The sequence below is a fragment of the Dermacentor silvarum genome, chromosome 5, assembly GCF_013339745.2.
Source record: "Dermacentor silvarum isolate Dsil-2018 chromosome 5, BIME_Dsil_1.4, whole genome shotgun sequence".
NCBI classification, from domain to species: Eukaryota; Metazoa; Arthropoda; class Arachnida; order Ixodida; family Ixodidae; genus Dermacentor; species Dermacentor silvarum.
In genome coordinates, this window is record NC_051158.1 from 38,395,261 (window position 1) to 38,415,033 (window position 19,773).

At 44.8% G+C, this 19,773-nt stretch overlaps 1 protein-coding gene across 1 annotated transcript; it reads left to right on the top strand.

Moving 5' to 3' along the window:
* The first annotated feature begins 3,652 nt into the window (after window positions 1-3,652).
* LOC119453293 (soluble calcium-activated nucleotidase 1) lies at window positions 3,653-19,297 on the top strand. The gene is made up of 3 exons (XM_037715324.2): window positions 3,653-4,820; window positions 9,652-9,855; window positions 12,192-19,297. The coding sequence occupies exons 1-3, from the start codon at window positions 4,148-4,150 to the stop codon at window positions 12,575-12,577; spliced, it is 1,263 nt and encodes a 420-aa protein (XP_037571252.1). The 5' UTR covers window positions 3,653-4,147; the 3' UTR covers window positions 12,578-19,297.
* The last annotated feature ends 476 nt before the right edge of the window (window positions 19,298-19,773 follow it).

Consider the following 19,773-nt stretch of genomic DNA (forward strand, 5'->3'; position numbering starts at 1 on the left):
GAGTGAAAGGGCGCGAGGGACGCGCTCTTTCACGGGGAGTGAACGCACGGCGGAGAACAAACGCGCGTTCTGCGCCGTGCTTCCTTAAGGGCTGCAGAAGTAGGCGTCTCTTTCCTCCTTTACAATCACCATATATGTAGAGCAAACGCGCCTTCTTCCGATGCGCGAGAGGCCGTGGGGGAGGGGGGGAAGGGGGAGGGAAGGGAGGCGACGTTTAGCTGCGGCACCAAGTGCCTATTTATATCAGAGGCTCCGGCAACAGTCACCAACGCCGCACGCATTTTGAGCGAACGCGGGCAAAATGCCGACGGCGTCGACAACAGTTCGGCGCGTTGCCGGTGCTGCTGCATGTCCAAGTTTATACAGCTGATAAAGCTAATATCATTACTCCGTATATCTCTCTACAAATTTGCTATCGCAATTGATGCTTCACCTTTCAGGTGAAACTGCGACAACTTTCTTTTTGACTCCACTCCTTTCTGTACGTAACAGCCTTCGGGCCTTGAAAGTATGTGAAATAAGTAATTAAATAAATAAATAAATAAATAAATAAATAAATAAATAAATAAATAAATAAATAAATAAATAAATAAATAAATAAATAAATAAATAAATAAATAAATCGTGGCGCCGCGCTGATGTTTACGAAAATGCTTCGATGAATTGCAACACATTTCGTCCCCTGCGGCGGTATGTTGAAAAATGAACGTCGTCATGCAATATTTCATAGTCGTATATAGACCCCTGTGAAAGCTGCACAGCAACACTGATCGACTACGTGGTACAGGAACGGTAATACCGTACCGCATACCGCTAAAACTCTCTACGCGTGCTAGGTGGGTGAAACAAGCGCTCAAATCACCACAGCCACGTCCGAAATATCTCTGAAGGCCTGCCAGCACATTTATTGGGCATACCTGTGTGACAGGAGACGTGACGGCGGGCGCCGCGAGTATCACATGCACTATATCCCGGGACAGTGGCCCCTTTATACTCTTAATATGCTTTACCGCAATACATTACGTATGCTTCACCGCGTAACATTGATGCATTGCGGCAAAGCTGACAGTAGGGAACCGGTATTGCGCAGCGCTCGAGCCATTTTCTCAGTGACTGCAGATAGAGAACACATACACGTTCAAGATTTTTTCGACGATCTTTACACCTCTTTATTGAATGAAAAGGATAACGTAAGCCTCTATCCGTGAGTTTTTAAATCTCTGGGCACTTGCAGTGTGTAAAAAATAGAAAACTCTATGTATGCAGGTATCCTTGCTGAAACTGCAATTCTGTGGTGACCCTTTGGAGCTAGATCCGGCCTTATGGAAACACAGCCGGCTCATCAGTCGTAAAGTAGGAGCTGAAGGGAACACTCCTGATATTACACCTCGTTGTTAGGGCTTAACTTCTGCTTGGCCAGTGACAGAGGCATTGCACTAAACATTGAGACTGTCTTAATACGCAGCGCTTATGTCACGAACAGGAGAGTAAAAGGTTTTGAGATGAGGCAGGACTGTCTTCATCTGTGTAGTGAAATCGTGGTTATTATTTGTGTAACGTACGTCAGTGCACTCACTTTCTTAAGTCAAACGTTTACTGCAGCTTACAGCTTCTGTCGGTGGAGGTGCTTCTCTACTGGAAGCAACCTTTGATTTATCAAATAAAGTTGCCATTTTGTAGTTTTGCAAGTTTTCCTCCGGTCTTTTAGCCATTTCTGAATCTGGAAGATCTGCCTGATGCATGTGTATCAGAGTTTGTCCTCCATCAGATTTAATGGCACATTTCACCTTGAGACAGCCGCCACATTTCCAAAACCACAGGATCCATGACCAACAACAAGGGAATCGGCAGGACAGCAAGAGGGAATCACTGCAGGAAGTCATCGATACAACGGAAGAATTGCTACGAATTTGCCGCGAACGTTTCAATTTTTTGGATAACACATTCGTCCGAATGAACATTGAAAACCGCGCCTAGCACGTCAGCGGTTTCGCTTGAGGTTCTCAAACACCTGGATGGATGGATGGATGAGGCTGAACCCTTTAAATCGGGCGGTGGCATACGCCACCTAGCCATGGCTATTAACATAATTTGTACTTTGTGGTGGGTGAAATTTCACCCCTGCCTTAATTTTATCCACCAATCAGATAACCTCTGTTTGGTTATTTCTACCCGCTTAAAGTCTATTTTGCCTTCACTGTCCCTAAACCCCAATGCTTTGAAAAATCAGCCCCGTTGCCTTGCACTGTAGGGTTAAGCCCCTTACAGAAAAGTACGAGGTGTTCAGCCGTTTCCTCTTCTTCTCCACACGCACAGCACAACGTGTCTATACCTTGGTACTTGACTCGGTACATCTTAGTCCGCAATACTCCCGTCCTGGCTTCAAACAACAAAGAGCTTCCCCTAGAATTATCGTAGATATTTTCTTTGGCAATTTCTTGCTTGAAAGTTCGGTATGTGCCCAGTGCTGATTTCGTCTGCATCCCTGTTTTCCACAGACCCCTCTCTGTTTCCTTAACCTTTTTCTTAACCGCTGTTTCCTGGTTTGCACCCCTCCTGCAGTCCAAATATTTGATTGACAGTTTTCTGGTCAGCTTCCTCCATTTTGTATCAACATTCCTCATGTACAAATAACTGAAAACTCTCCTTGCCCACCGCTTTTCTGCCATCTCTCTCAATCGCTCCTCAAATTCTATCTTGCTGCTGGCTTCCCTGCCCTCGAATGACGTCCATCCCATGTCACCCTGTACCCCCTGATTTGGTGTATTTCCGTGTGCTCCCAGAGCCAGTCTACCTACCCCTCGCTGCTTAGCTTCCAACCTTGCTCGAACCTCTGATCTCATGCACAGGACCGCATTGCCGAAAGTCAAACTAGGGACCATCACCCCTTTCCAAATCCCTCTCACCACTTCGTACCTATTGTAATTCCACAGTGCCCTATTTTTCATCACAGCTGCATTTCTGCTACCTTTAGCCGTCACATATTTTTCATGTTCCGTTAGGTACTCAGCCCCATTGTTTATCCACACTCCAAGATATTTGTACTTATCCACCACCTCCAGCGTAACCTCCTGTATCCTATGCTCGCTGCCCTGATTATCATTAAAAGTCATGACTGCCGATTTTTCTTTACTAAACTTCAAACCTAAGCTATCTCCCTCTTTACCACAGATGTCCATTAATCTCTGCAAGTCTTCCTTGCTGTCAGCCATAAGTACAATGTCATCTGCATACATCAGTCCTGGTAATGACTGTTTAATCCATTCTCCCTGCTTGGAATAGGAAAGGTTGAAGCCAAGTCCGCTCCTCTCTAATTTTTTCTCTAATCCTTGTAAATACAGCATGAACAACAGAGGTGACAGAGGGCACCCCTGCCTAAGCCCCTGCTGTATCTCTATAGGCCCAGATACCTTGTTTTCCCATTTTATAAGCACCTTGTTACTTTTATAGATATCTTTTAAAAGATTTCTTACTCCATCTTCCACCTCTAGAGTGCCCAGTATTTCCCACACCGGAAAAGTAACGCGCTGCCATCTAGGAACGTTTAAAAGAAGCTCACGCCGCCGCTGCGCCATCCTTTGGTCATGCGCTCAAACAATTTTCGCGTGCTCAGACTCTGGCTCATATTTATTTCTCTTCCTCACAGCCTCGGAGCCACTGCAATCTTCATAATATTGGTTTTCAGGCCGTCAGACTTCCGCTGGCATCCCGGTAATGCAAACTCACAAAACACGTCATGTGATCGCGGCTTGGCTGCGAACGGCCGTTCCCTAGGTGAACAGCAAGCCCAGGTGTGTCGATGGGCCGTCGTTTTATGTCGGTAGCTGGGAGAGAACGACGGATTCCCGTCGGAGAAGACACTTCACAGGCGGCCACTACGTCTGTGACCGTGCGTTGAACCTCCAAGACGAAGTTCACCGTAGGTTTGGACGTCGCCCGCCGTGGCCACGTAAGTCGCGAATCGAGTTCCGGGGTAGCAGCTGGTCAGTGACGTTGACTAGGCCCCCCCATTCAATCGCCGGCGGCTGCCTCATTCAATCTCCGGAGGCAGCCCGACGACTATGGGCTCTCGTGAACTACTTTCGTCGTCGATACAGGGGCCCCGGAGCTCTTGACGTGCGCGCCGTCCGCCAAATGGGCGCGGACAATGGAGCTTCGAGTGCCTCTCCTCGATAATCGCGAATCCGGGGCCAACCCGTCCTCGATAATGAAGATGCAAGATTGGGTGATGAGCTCCGGCCGTTTGCCGACGGCCTACCGCATCGGCAACTCGACGCTCCGCTGCCAGGTCAACTTCGTCGTGGCCGTGGCGCTCATGGGCATAACATGCCTGCTGCTCATGTACGCGCTGCTTCCGTGGGGCAAGTACCACATCGTCGAGGACCACATCGACGGTCCGGGCCACGAGCACGGCCACCAGCACATCCTGAAGGAGTACCTGCCGTACAACTCCACCTACCCGCTGACCAAGCCCATCGTGTACGGTCGCAAGGTGCGATACAAGATCGCCTGCATCACCGACCTGGACACCGAGTCCAAGCTGAAGGGGACCGAGAACACGTGGGTGAGCTACCTGAAGGTCGGCTACCTCGTGGTCGACAAGACCATGAGCGAGGTGAGCATCGAGTGGGAAGAAGGCATGACCATGCTCAAGGGACAGTTTGCCATGGGCGGCCGCGGCATGGAGCTCTCCGAGCTCGTGGTGTTTAACGGCAAGCTCTACACCATGGACGACAGGACAGGAGTGGTGTACGAGATTAGGGACAACAAGGTGATACCGTGGGTGATGCTCACCGACGGCAATGGAGAGGCACCGAAAGGTGAGTCGGCTCGTGGTGATATCTTGCGCAGCTTATAGATAAGACCCTGTACTACATGTGCCGCAAAAGAGAGAAAAAAAAAAAAAGGGGGGGGGGGGGTTGTGCATTAAGAGGAAAAAATTGAGTTGGGCTGGCCACGTAATGCGTGGGTGGTCTATCAGACTTAAAGTAGGTGCCAAAGGAAAGGCAGCGTGGTCGGGGACAGGCAGACAACTAGGTAGGTGGTGCGATGAAGTTAGGAAAGTTGCAGGCAATATATGGGGTCAACTGGCACAAGACGGGGATAATTGAAGGTCGCTAGGAGTTGCCTATGTCCTGTGGTAGACGTAAACTGATGATGTTGAAGAATGAATGAGAATGCAGACAGAATAAAAATGTACTGAGAACAGAAGTTACCAGTCTCTAGCTATTATTTTGTTTGTCTCTCAAGCAATATTTCAAGGGTAGCATGAAAACCTACATGGGACGAAAGGCACTGAGTAACTAGACAAAGTTCTTTGTCCGGTGTTGGTGTCTTTCCTTCGTCCTGTGCAGGTTTTCAAGCTACCCTTCAAACATCAATAAATGCCAACTTGCCTAGTTTAGTATTTTGTTGCACTGGCAGTGTTTGCACAGCTCTGGGGGGTGACTATTAATAAAGAGTTTCAGATTAGAGTATGCAAGTCACTTCCATACGCGAGAGCCTAAGCTCTCCTTTGGTCTTGCCGAGACCCAAACGTCTTGTGTACGCAAGCATAACGCAAGCCGTTTGAGTCCCTAATCTAAAGCTCTCTAATGGCTTGGTGCTCAGTGCTCGACATTCGGCTTGGCATGAAGTCTAGAAGCTCTGTGTTCTTTTGTTCCACTTGATGTGTACAAGCTAGCCCAATTTTAAACTCGCGTCACACTCGGTGTGTCGCGAAAGCAGCATTTACATGGCAACAGGTCAGTTGGTGGAAGTATAGGTGTACTTGAAAGGGTCTGGAAAATCTGTTTGTGTAAAGGGAAAATTCCTTTAGTGCCTCTGAAGAATAAAGTGCGGACAATGGTGCAAAGATGTGCACAAGTGCAGGTTATCTACGTGTGTTCCATTGTTGTGTCATATTTTAACACGTCGCAGCTTTGAAACATGACTCACCTCGGTTTTTCTGTTTGCCACATTGTTTCCCTCTCCCGTCCTTGATTCCTGTTTTCTTAGCACTGTTCTGTTGCCTTCTTGGTTAACATTTTTTATGAAATGACCAGCATCTTAGTCAAACCACTAAGTATGGAAAGATAGTTATACTTAACACCCACTTAATTGAAACAGTGCTGCTATGACTTTAAAACATAGCTATACACCTTTTCAAATGTTTACAATGAGGAAAAATTTGTCAGAGCCTGAAGCTCAAACTCAGGGTCTCCTCCTAACTTTACTGCATAGTCACATTATATGTTAAGCTAATTAGGCAACTTAGAGGTGGTGCTCTGGGACTGAAATAATTGAAGCTATATGGTAGCTTAGCAAAGCTAAGCTACCATACTATGCTACCATACTATACTACTAGTTTGTGCTTATTCCAGACTTGAGGCATTATTAACTTATGCAACTTACCAGCTGTACCTTTACTGTATGCTAATGTAGCTTCAAATGCTACATATAACAAAGTCCAAGAAAACTTGTTGCAAATGCAATTTAATTGAGCTTTATGTTTGCGGTTGTCATGTTGATGCTTCTCAGTTCGAGGTTGTCGGTTTGACTCCCAACTGTCGCAGCCACATTTCGATGGAGGCAGAACTCAAAAGTATGGGACTACTGTATGTTGCACACATGTTAAGTAACCCCAGATGTTAAATATTAATCCATGTCGCTTTTAGATGTAAAAATGTCATTATTCATTCGTTGTGATGACCACTGCGTGTCACCTTAATACAGTATGTAAGTGCATTGCAGCTTCAAATGTGAAGGAAAGTAATACACTGCTTTACTTACACATATTAAATTAGTCTAAATACTGCCTTTTCAGCCATATCAGTAGTTGGGCGTGTTGGTATGGAAACGTATTTGTTGCAGGGCGCGAAAAGATGCAGATGAATGAAGGCGAGAAACACAGGACGAGCGCTCATCCTGTGCTTCTTGTCTGCGTCTGCATGTTCTTGCGCTGCAACAAATATCGTCTGCGCGCTTTGTCTGTGCTTGATGAGGTGTGTTGAATCTAGTTCTGCGCTTAATGTGTCTTCGTTTTATCTGCAGCCTATTTCACGTGTTATCTGCCACGGTAGCTTAGTCGCTATGCCATTGCACTGCTGAGGTCAAGGTCATGGGTTTGATCCCGGCTGCAATTTTGATGGGAGCAAAATTGAAAGGCTAATGTACTTAGATTTAGGTGCAAGTTAACGAACTCTGAATGTTCAGTCACCCAGACTACCCCACTAAACATGAAAGTGTATTATGCCAGGCTTCGCCAAAAATCTGCGCAATGTACGTAGGTCATGTTGTCGTCATCATGCAAATCTACGAGATGGCGATAGTTTGCCTGGCTAATGGGTTGAATAGAAGGCATAAAAAGGTTAGAAAGGTTTGGTTTATTAAAGGCATTGTGCTCTTCTTGATGTGTATTTGTTTCAAGGTGGATATTTAGCTATCGTTTATTTTATCGCTGAGTAAGTTCGTAGACGATATGCCCAGCAGCCTAGACACCTAGGAGGGTAGTAAAGATGGTAGTGCTTTGAAGTATTGCAGTCAAACTTAGTGTCTAACGACCAGTTTTTGATAGGTGACAACCATCACCTGTATGGCACGGCGGTTCTACTTTGAACATGTGTATGGGTGAGTGCATGATGCCGCCAGAGCTCTAATGACGCACTCTCACAGCACACAGACTGACTATATCAGATGTACCTATGATGCCTGGTAGCCTCCGCAGGGCTGTTTATGCTTGGCAGCACCACAGGCCTCCTGTTATTGCTGTCACTGTCATTGCTTTGTCCTATGAGCAAAACTGTAATTAATAAAGGATTGCACATTTAGGAACTTTGTGAATGTGCAACGAAGCTGCCACTGGTTGTTAGAATACACATTTCACTTTCATGCTATGACCGTTTTCCTTTGAAAGATGGATGAACGAATTTTTTAATAAGCTTTCTTTTCCGGTAAAACATTCAGTATTTTTTTTTTTCCTTTCAGTCTTGTCTTGTACACTTGCAACATCTGCCCAAGTTCTTAACAAAGCTGATGAGCTAATATTAAGTATTAAGTCAAATAACTGGTGATTTGTCACACAATTTCTGATGTCCATTGGCAAGATTTATGTGTCGCCAATAACATATCTTTTTTTTCTCCACTGTGGCACTTTTTTATATTTACAATTACTTGGTCTTCTTTAGAATTACTTAGTCTTCAAAGATCTGGTACATATTGCTAATATACCAGGTGACCTGTTTGAACGGAAACTGATTTTTTAAAAGTGAGGTTTAGCTGCTACAAAGGTTACTGTCTTCACTGCTCGTATCTTCAGCACAGCAAACACTAGATGGGCCAAGTAGCCATCAGTTTGTTTACTGAAATTTAATAAGTAACTTTCTAGTTAAAGGCTTTAAGGCCCATGTTGCAATGACACTAATGCAGCCAGGTGCCACAGAAGGCCAGAACAGTTAATGTGATTTTGAGATTGCCCTCATTTGATGACGTATTCGTTCACAAAAAGTCACTTTTTTTTCTCTCTATTTTTTTTTTTTTTACGATTCAGAAACAGGACACACAAATGGTTCCGGAAGCGCTGCCTACGTTATTCTTGATGCTGTCGTGACGCAGAGTGACTCTCTGTGATAACCTGCTAAGGCATTCAATCCATCGTCGCACGTTTAAACCGCAGGCAACTGTCAGTCGCCAGCAGATTAACTCTACGAGATAAGAGGCAAGCACAGGTGTTAAACCTATTGACACGCAAAAAAAAAAAAAACCTAGATGGTAAGCATCATGTGGTCAGTGCTTCCGGCACACTTTGTACACCCAATTCAGAATCGAGGTTAGAAAAGGCAAATTTTTGTTGGTGAATATTTTAACATTGGATAGCACTTTTTAAATAGTAGAAACTGTTTTTACTTCTCGCAGCCGCCTCCTACATTACTGTCATCGCTACATGGGCGTAAAAACCAGCACTTAAAAAGTTATCAATTTCAGTTAATTAGCTAATTGACTACAGCAGTAACCCAACCAGCCAATGCCCATTGCGTGAAAGGGATAAATAATAAAGCATCCACTAATTGATTAAACACTATTTTTTAACAATCCGTATCTGTTAAAGAACACCACACAGCATTTCTGAATCCTTTCAGCGGGGCCAATGCAGAATTTCTGCCATATTGAAAAACATCAGAGAGTTCATGTTGTGGTGAGAATAATCATTCGATCTGCATTATAAAATTTGTTCTTCACTGTGCCAAGGGAGGCTAATTAACCGATAAGTTGGACATTTAATAATTTTATTTACCCAGCATCTTTTGTGGCAGCGGTGGTGAATTGAAACTTGCCATAAGATTGCTATCATACAAAGTAAGCTACAATGAAGCTAGAACAAGCATTGGGGAAGTTAGTTATGTTTAATTGAAATGTAGAAATAATAAGGCCAAAGGAAATGAAAGTGGGCGAAAGGATAACTTGCCGCAGGTGGGGACCGAGCCCACATCTTCTGTATTAGGCATGCAGTGCGTTACCAATGAAGCTACCACAACTACATTCCCACCGGACACTTCCTTGGGTATTTGTGAAAGTGTCCAAGATCAGCCCCGGGAGTGTTAGGCAATGCTGCATCCAGCCAAGGCGGCGGACCACAAAATCGGTATACTGAATCACTCTCATGTGGCCACGCAGGCTTCAAGAGCGAGTGGGCGACGGTGCGAGAAGGCGTCCTGTACATAGGTGGCCTGGGCAAGGAGTGGACGAACAGCAAGGGTCAGGTGATCAACCACGACCCCCAGTGGATCAAGGTGGTGACCCCGGGGGGCCGCGTGGAGCACCGCGACTGGCGGGACAACTACCGGCGGCTCTGCGAGTGGGCAAAGTACGGAGCCCCAGGTAGGCAGCCACCTTGTCTTCTCTTCCGGGGTAATATGCTTGGCTGTTCGCTTTGGAGGTAGGATTACTTCTCGGTGATTTTGCGTAACTTTGCTACGTTTCATACTTAGCAGGCGATGCTGTGAAAGTTGTGCAAGTGGTGCCTTCGTAGAGGCCGTACTCCGCATGTTTGGTGATGCAGTTGTTTTTGATCTGCGAAACTTTTTGTGGACAACCTCATATTACAGCTACAACTTGTAGATGTGAGTTCACATCGAGTCACTAATTATTTGTGCGCCTTCGTGTGCGACATACTGTGTATTGGTTGTGAGCGCAAGCAGTACGCTACGGCCGCTAGTTGCAGAAACAGATCATGTCGTTCATTTAGTGGTAAATATGTTCAGATCTGCGGTGCCTTCCATGTAATATTTGTGTCATCTTTTGTGACACAAAAGCGAGAGACGTAAGTTTGGATACCAATACCTTTCTTTCATATATGACAACTATTTTCTCGCCACGAATGCGAGCTGGGAGATATGTCTCTGTAGCCATTGTAGCATTGCTTGCCATGTATGAAATGGAGTGTAGCAACTGACGCAGTGGCATCAACGGGCAACAGCATCCTCCCAACTCAGCTAGTGCCAAGCATGCTGGCTTAGCACAGTGCTGAGTAAGCCGCCCATACGTGTCAAAAGTGTCCGGGGCTGAGCGACACAAAAACTTGCAAAAGTGATTGTATCCTCGATAGGGAATGATGTATCCCCCTCCTTTCTAGATGTACTGCTTTTGCCATCTAATAGCTTGGACATGCATGCGGGCTGTTCGGCTAATAGAGTTTCCTGGTTTCCTGATGCATACAGACATGAAATATTTTTCAAACAAAAATTTTTTTTTCCTTGTGCCATCTGCTATAAAGAGTAACTTTCAATGCAGTAGCCACTCTTTGAAACATCAGATGCACCACGGCATTACAGGTTATTGCTGGTTGGAAATATAGTTTGTTACCTGAACATTGCTGCCTGTTGCCTTGCTGGCTTTGCTGGCCCGCTATTTACTGGCTCCATGGTTACCTTTGTCCCAACATCTGCTCATGACATTATCAGTCCTCGTATTAAATTGCAGAGTACTGCCATTCTCGTGCTTCACTTCAGCCCCATATGTGCAACGTAGGTGTCAGTGACACGTTTCAATTCGAAGTCAGCAGCTGGGAAAGGCTTTCACATTCGGTCATGGTCTGAGAGGAGAGCGAAAAGCGTTGCTAAATTGAGTGTATTTACCAAAGCAAACACATGCATATGGATTTTCTCCAACATAAAAGCAATGTAGCAGTGTAAATGGCACTCTATTTTTAACAAGAACATGAAAGACCTTGCATAAAACAAGGCCTTATTCCATATTTGCTCATGTAAAGCCCGCACATTTTCTTTTTTTTTTCGGGGTGCAGGCCTTACATGAGGCATGCTTATGGCTACTTATTGAAGCCACAAACTCGGCTCGGACTGCTATGCAGAAGAATGCAACCGCTAGCAGCCGACTGCGAATCAGTCGTCCTCGTTGCTTCCGCTGCTCTGGTCTTTTGACGAGCTCACCTCATCGGTGTTCTCCCAAAGCTGGTTGGGTTCCGTGCTATCCATTACTGTTTAATACTCTCATCACCTTGGACTTCTTGGCAATAGTCTCGAATGAAACCGCACGCCACGTGTCTAAAATCCAAGTGTGCTCATCTTGAAGCAATGTGTGCCTGAAAGCAAGATCCAGCTAAAGCTGGCTAAAGCTGCATTCCTGAAGTGCGTTGCTCCAGCACAGCCGAGACTGTTGAAGCGTGCTGGATCTATGTTGCATGATTTGACTCACCTCGGTTACTCCAACGCACCTGTGGCAGACAGTAATGCACGCGTGATTGCGATCTTGCATGACATGGGGACAATGGTGATGCCTATTATTTTCAGGATCGTAACCCCCCCCCTCCCCCATTTCTCTCTATTCCCATGGCTCTTCTTATCTTGCAAGTCACATGGAGTTTTGAAAGAACTAGGAAAAGATTATAGTGTGGCCTGATGACACCTCTCAAGGCAAGGCCTTGCTGACAACACAGTTGATTTCCATTAATTCTACCCTAATGGGGTGTGGGAATTGGTTCAACTTAATCTTGGTTTCAATAAGCTAGTTACAGAGCATGAATGCTTTCCTGAACTGGCGACCTTGGGTGAGTTATAAGAGGCTGGTCAAATGGTGCACTGTCTCATTAAGTGGAAGTCATCGATGCTGTTGCCTAGCTGGTCCCATTGTACCACAGACAAAATGCAATCGCTGGACTGTCATTCAGCCAGGACTAACGTTCGGCCATGACTTTCCAGGCTACATGATTCACGAAGCCGTCGCATGGAGCCATCGCTTCGGCGAGTGGTTCTTCCTTCCGCGTCGTGCGAGCACCACGGCCTACAATGAAGTGGAGGACGAGGAGAAGGGCACCAACCTCATGCTGCGCACGGACCCCCAGTTCGCTCGTGTCCAGGTGACGAAGGTCGGACCGCTTTTGCCGACCCACGGCTTCTCGTCGGTCAAGTTTGTGCCGAGCCTGACGCGCTCGGACCAGGACAGCCTCCTCCTCGCTCTCAAGTCAGAGGAGTACAAAGGAAAGACTGCATCGTACATCACTGTGATTCGCGTTGAGGACGGCAAGGTGCTCTACCCCGAGACCAAGATTGGCGACTACAAGTTTGAGGGGGTTGAGTTCGTCTGACGTGACAGACGGCTTATTGTTGTTCAAGTGTTAGTTTGTGTAGTGCTGTTGCTTCGTGAAGCCGATAAAGGTAAAATTCGTATGCTGTTAAATATTTTAAATGGATTTCGTGCTCCATCAACCTTGCTTCTTGCTTTCTTTTTGCTTGATATTGCAGCAGAAAATTTACTTACCGCCGCACAATTGCTTTCGACCATAGTACCAATTATACCAAAAAAAATCTGAATGAATTGTAAGTGGTATTTGACATGTGGGACTCGGATTATTGATTATGTAGATGGATTTTATGTGATCACTAGCCTGTGACTCACTACATGAAAAAGGACATTTACTTGCTCGTTTGTCAGTAGCAAATGCTCCATATACCAAAGCATGTTCTTTAATAGCATTTGTGCAGAGCCCTGCCTTTATCAGCTTCACGTAGCTGTGTCCAGAGAAGCGTTTGTGGAATCCTTGCTTCCAACACACCGAGGCAGTTTAGCTTGCTGACATATAATTTAAATGATGCCGAAAGCGTGTGATGCTTATGGCTGCTTCAAGGAAGCAATTCACGAAGTTCTCTGGCTACATGTTTAATTAATAATCGTTTAGAGAGAAAACATGCTGCTGTGGCAGTTTATTACCATTGTTTGTCACGCCATGGTAGCTTTGCTTCAAGGGATGGGTCTTGCTTCGTGAAGTTCAAAGTGCGAGGAAACGGCCACCGATGTATGTTTAAAGTGAAAGGGAAACCTACCTTCGCTTTTTGAGTGGGAAGGGTACAAATATTTTTTTTTTGCCTTTGTCCATTCGGGTCGGTGAAACTTTTTCTAGTCATTGTTTCCTAGCTTCCTGCGTGCTTTTCCCGTTGCATAGCATTAAGCACAGAGCCTTGACCTTTTATTTGAACTTGGCTGCAGCTTCTCCAGTTTGACGCAAGAAGAGGATTGAAATCAGTGAAATGCTTTGGAAATTTCTGGCTTTGTTCTAATGGCAGCTATGCTAGTACTAACAAGGGCGCAGCTTGTCAGTAGTGTTCTTGAGATCTGTTATGCGACGCCCTGTCACAGGTACCGGTTTTACGCTACCGGTTTTATGCATAAAACAACTGAGTAGCGTCAGGGTTACCTTTAGGGACCGAGGTTTGGTACTTTATAACCTGTAGTTTACCCGCTTGTCGGAAAGTCTTCAGATCTGTTATGGGACATTCTGTCACTAAAAGCCTTACAATCACAGTAACAGTTTTACGCATAAAACAGCTAAGTAGTTTCAAGGTTTTCTTTGCCAACTAAGGTTCAGTACTTCATATTTACCCACTTGTGACAAACTCTTGAATAGATGGGGTCTTTTGCGTAGAAAGTAATACAAATATTCTTGCTGCTTTATTAGGCCAAGTGGTGTTCATTTCTCTAATTGGCCTTGCTTCTCAGTGTAATGCGCATATAGTAGCTTGTTCAAGGCAAACAAACTGATGCTGGAACTGCATTTGTTTATGTACAGTTGGCGTCAAAAGTTTCTACAATGTGGCTTTCACAAGAAAGCCGCACTTCAGCAGCCCAGTTTTTGGTTGCTGCCTGTAAATTTAGTACAACACTCTGTTCGTTGTGTACGCTAGTGCAAGTCAAATTCCAGGCTGCATGTCCAGGATCTAGAAAGTATTAAACTTTTTCTCAGATTCTACACCCCGTAAACTTCCGACGCCTACAGTACAGATGATTTGAGATGGATTGTCATTCATGTGCCGATGTTAACTTGCCCGTTGAGTACTGTGTGCCTTTAACTGTCCAGTACAGGAAACACAGGTAACGTCATGTAAGACAAGCATGATGTGCTTTGCTGCCTGTATCAGACCCGAGTGGAGAGAGATCTGTGAAATATTGTTTTGAATTTGACATGTGCTTAGGTTTGTACAGAAGACGTTGATCAAAAGGTACTTGTAGCATATTCTGTTTTCAGGCTGTCTACTTGCAGGAAATGGGGCACAAAATGCGTCGTTCCTTGTTCTCATCCTTTCTTGTTATTTCTACACAACATATCAAGATGTGCAGGTGCCCACGAAGTTGTCGGTGTACAGAGGCCGTGGAAAAGCTTGCCTATTATGTCGGATTACTGTTCCTCAAGTATCCTCGCAGCTGTGAGGATATTCTAGCAGTATGTAATCCGGGCCCTGAATAGCAGACACAAACATGTATTCAACACCCAGATATTGCAGTGGTTAGCTTCTTCATTCATTCATGTTGTGCTTCCTTCCATAAAACATGCCTGTGGTGTCAGCCAACCACGTGATAATGACAATAGATAAAAATGATAAAGGTAGTTGATAATAGCAGACATTTTAAGAAAGAGATAGATACATGGGAATATAGTTGTGCCAAAATGTGGCCCCATGAATTCAGGATTAGTCCACTTTCATATGCAGAGTGCACCTGTAAATGTCGAGCTGCACCATTCTGGCACTGAGAGTTTTTATCAAAAGCGAAGCTTTTCTTTGCGAACCGTGCCGGGTTTCTTGACCGTGTTTGCTGCGGCCTGGCTGTGTTCTCTTGCCGAATAGGCCAATCAATCGCAGTGAGGTAAGCGCGCCGCCGGGTTTTTTGCACCACTACCAGATGACGCTCGCAGCTGTAGCACCGTAAAGCCCCTCTATATAAAACTGCTCACCCCGGCATTTCCTCCCAGCCTCCTCCGCTCCCCCATTGGTCAATCCGTGTCACGTGGAAGCAGGCATCGCACTTTTGTATATATTTTTCTTTCCAGCACGCTCCGACCGCCATTCTCGGGCCTGTGCGATGAAAGTGCTGTACGCACAAACGGATCAAACATGTTAGGGACAAGAACTTTGTTGTGATGGCATGCTGCTGCGCCTTCAGTTGCCGCAACTGACAATGCGAGGGCAAAAGCCTTTTTTTTTTGTTTATCATCCAGCGAGCACAAACGCTTGCTGCACACTTGGTATTTGCGCCATCTCGCATCGTCGCGTTGCTACTTCCAAAACGGCTTTATTAAGGCCAATTACTGACTGACGAAGCAAAATTGCGCCACAAAAACTGCTCAGCAGGGCGCGATCGAAGTTTTCCGCGGATTTAATCTGGTAGCGCGTTAGCCATCGTCTGCTACGGCAGGGTCGACATGAGCGGCGCCACTGTCGAGATCGCGCATCGATTGCTCCGGCCGCGCCGAGTGCGACAGTGGAACGGAGGAGGAGGGAAGTGGTTGGCGCTACTTTTTATATAGAGGGGCTTTAGCAGCACCAGCCGTGCAGGGGCAAGCAAGAAAAATAACCAGAAAGCCCGCCTTCGTGCATCCGCGTCATTGCATTAGCCTCTCTACAATGCCTGAATAAAGCCTTGCGTGTTACTTTGTGCGGACATTCAGTAGAGACAAACTCGCGTTTCCGACTCTTTATGCACTCACACAAAACTTCGCTGTATGTAGATTCCAAATCGTTGGATCTGCTGCATTTTTTTTTCTTTCTTTCTTTGTCTATCTTTTTCTCTTGGCTTTTGTATTTAAAGGACTTCTGCAGGCAGATGCACACATATTGAGAACTGCTGAACACTATGGAACCACATAATGTGTGATTTGTATTGAAGTTTGTCTTTTTTCTTAAATTTGGATGGTGAAAAGTGTAGTAGTATTCTTTGTAGGTGCTTGTTTGTAAGAATTCCAGCAATAATGACATTTTGTGACCTTTCTTGCCCCCCCCCCCTCCCCCCTGCTTTTCTTCTTTAAGGGGGGAATGCCAGTCCTACAACTTGCTTTTCTGTGACCGATTTGAAAGAATTTTGTACTGTGTTTTTGAAATCTTACGCTAAATTCAAGTGCATGGTGGAAAGTGATTTGCCCTGTTGAGTAGGCAAGGTTGGCACTCGTTTTAAATATTGGCAGATCTGATGCGAATGCGAGCTGTATTTCACGAAAATAATAACAGATGCATTATATACTTTCTAAAGAGTCTAAGAACGTAGTCTTCAAGACTTATTTTTTTCTTAATTTTCAGCCACGAATGTCCCTGTCTTCCCCCACACTCACTTTTGTATGAAACTTAAAGTAGGCACACCTTATGTAAAGTTCAATTTGAGAGCACTTTTTTTTTTTTGTCTTTTCTGACTGCATAGAAATCGGTGCATGTGTTGTGCTCATATTCACTCCAGCACTTGCCCAATTACCACTTTTTAATTTCAGCAACAGTGTTACTTGAGCAGGACTCGTGGTTGAAAGGCTGGGCAGGGCAAGATGGACAACCAGAAAGACCAAAGCTGCAGTGCCGTCTTTCCAGCTTTAGTGTGGAGACTGATCTCGCTATGCCTGCTTCTACTCCCTCCCTGCCTCTATATACTACAACTTTCTTATTGTCTTCTAATCACCTTATCTTCCCATGACCCTTTAGTCTGAGGTTCGAGCTGCTCGATGCAAAGAAACCAGCTTCACTATGAAATGTACTGATCAACATTTTTATGCACAGCATTTTTATGTATCTCAAGCACAGCTTCTATGTTCCACTTGTCGCATTCCTGAGGGAAAATGCTCATGTATGGGTAGCAAAACTGATGTGCTTGATGGCACATATTTGTTGTAGTGAAGATAATTATGTTGCGGTTCTTGTTTCATTGCGCAATTGCATAGAGAGCAAAGCCAGTAACCAGCACATCTGTGGTGGTAGTATAGATGGATGCCATGTGCATCTGAAAGAATGGCATGTGCATCTGAAAGAGCTTTAATAGTTTGCGTTCAGCGACAAATGCGTGCCGCAACTCGGTCGTGTAGAAGCATGCCCCCTTTGCGTCGGCGCCTTTGTACCGAAAGAAAGCTATTTGCTTTGAAAAAAAAATGGAAGGAAGTAAAACACATTTTCATTTATTATCAGCAAGTCTACCAGGAACTGCCGCTACCTACATCCTTTACGACATGGATCAGATTCTCCTTGAGATCAGTTTATCGAACGCTGTGATTGACGCCAATGCTGCGGTGTCATCCTTTCTAGAAAACTCTCATCTCTTGTTGGTGTTGTATGCACTTCCAGTCAAGTGCAATCAACTTGCCCAAACATGTACGCTAGTTTAGTGTAACTTACTCAAAGTATCATCTGGACACTTTCACGAGAACCTAAAAACGTGGATAAGCTCGCAATCTGGTTGCAACTCTCAAAAACGACTTTTGGAGCTCTTAACGCAGGGGCACGCTGAAATTGCCTTTGCAAAGTTCTAGTCACCACGTTGCAGCAGGTGTTTCACCATTTGCATTTGTTGTAGGGTTTGCAAACAGGCTGCCACACAGCCTCTTGTAAGCACGACCTTGGCCGGGATAATGTAAAGATTTTATTCTAATGGCTATTTCTTTTGCACTTTGTCAGTGGTCCGAGTGGCGTTCTACCTGTGTTATCACAGGTAACAGATGGCCCTGAAAAGTGAATGATAGGTAATGAATAGAACCGAACGAAAGGAATCCTTACACTATACTGGCCCTTGTTTGTTGTTTCAATTGCAGTGTTTTAATTGCACATGATGTTAACACTGGCTGGAGCACGTTATGGTCAATGTGTGCTAGCATGTGCAAGCATTGGGCTGGTGTTATGAACCACCTCAACTGAGAAGTCCCGAATTGTTAAAACGAATTGCTTGTTGGATTGTTTGTTGGATTGTGTAACTTACCTGAATTTTTCATCTTTTTTTAAACATTCAACACTATCTTTTTTGTGTAATCAAACATAAACATATTTTAATGCTATTTTCCTGTTTTGCATTCAGGCACTGGCTTTCTGTTTTGTTGCTGCTTTAATGGTTTGATTAGCCATAGTTATAAATAGTATTTATGCATTTTGCCTTTAGCCCACGTGGTACAGCTTAGGTGTGAACGTTTTGCTAACAATGGTAGCTATGTCATTCACTTAAACCACTTCAGTGCAGACGTTTGGGATGGCTTAGGCGATCTTTGAGTACAGCCCTTGGGGCTGTGTTGTCATCGTCATGTCATACCTGAATGACTAAAACATTGCAACAGGAATGCACATCCATCAGTCATAAGCTGCTTTTCGAGGTTTCAAAAGCAGTACATGTTTTTTTGTCTTTATACTTGCTCACTTGCTGGCCTCCACTTGCCAAGGTCGACCTTGTGCAGTTTTTTGAAATGTAAAGTGTGTACTTTGTTTAGTACTTATTAGCAGGCAGTGCTGTGCAAGTCAGAGCAACTTTTCACACTGTCTTCACCTGGTGGCCAAAAGATAACACATCCGATATTAGAAGCAAGAGATGTGGAAAAGAATGTGTTGTTCCACGTAACATTGACCCCATATGTTGCAGTTGTAATAGCTGAAAAGTTGTCACATTGATCCAAGACACTTCTTAATTAGACATGCAGAACAAGCATCCTTTTATGACCACTCTACACGCATTATTACATAATGTGATTTAATGAAATGTTGACTCTGTACATAACTGTAATAGGCTAAGTTATCACGTAGATGACATTGCGGACCTTGACGACTTCACAAGGAAGCTTGCAAAGAGGTGCATTTTTATGATTGGATTAGCCACACATTATCCTCAGCATTGCCTGCTAAGAAAGAAATGGAGTAGTACAGATCAATGCCCAGTGTTTTTCAAATCTTACTACATTTCATCATCAAACTTTGACATGTTTCAACACAGACATTGCAATTCATAGTGCTCTCTGAAGGCTGCTGCAAATTTAATCATGGTATAGCCCCTGCCCTGACATGAATAAACCTTTTGTACATTACAAGCCCACTACTTTGTTGCTCTGGGACCATTGCTTCATCGTTAACCCACAACACCAGTAGTTACGTAGGGTGCTGACGCAACCCGACTCAACTCTCTTTTGTTCACTTGAAGTAGTGAACAAAGTGCTCGCAGACAACTTTGTGTGGCTACGAAGAGAAAGCTAAGGAGACGAAATGTGCACAAGCAAGAGCGCTAATAAAGAGAGAGAAAAGGTAAAGGAAAGACAGGGCGGTTAACCAGAGGTTATCTCCGGTTGGCTACCCTGTACTGAGGGAGGGGTAAAGGGATGCGAAAGGCGAGAGAGAGAAAGAATAAGTAAAAATAAAAAAAAGGAAGGAAAGAAAAGAAAATCGCACACAAACACAAAACTGTTTCTGCGGGCACTGTCACGCAGTCTGCGAAGGCATTGTCGTGTTGCATAGTGTCAGCTTTCTATCCTACGTAACACGGTGCAGAGGGTGCAGAGTCGCAGCTCAT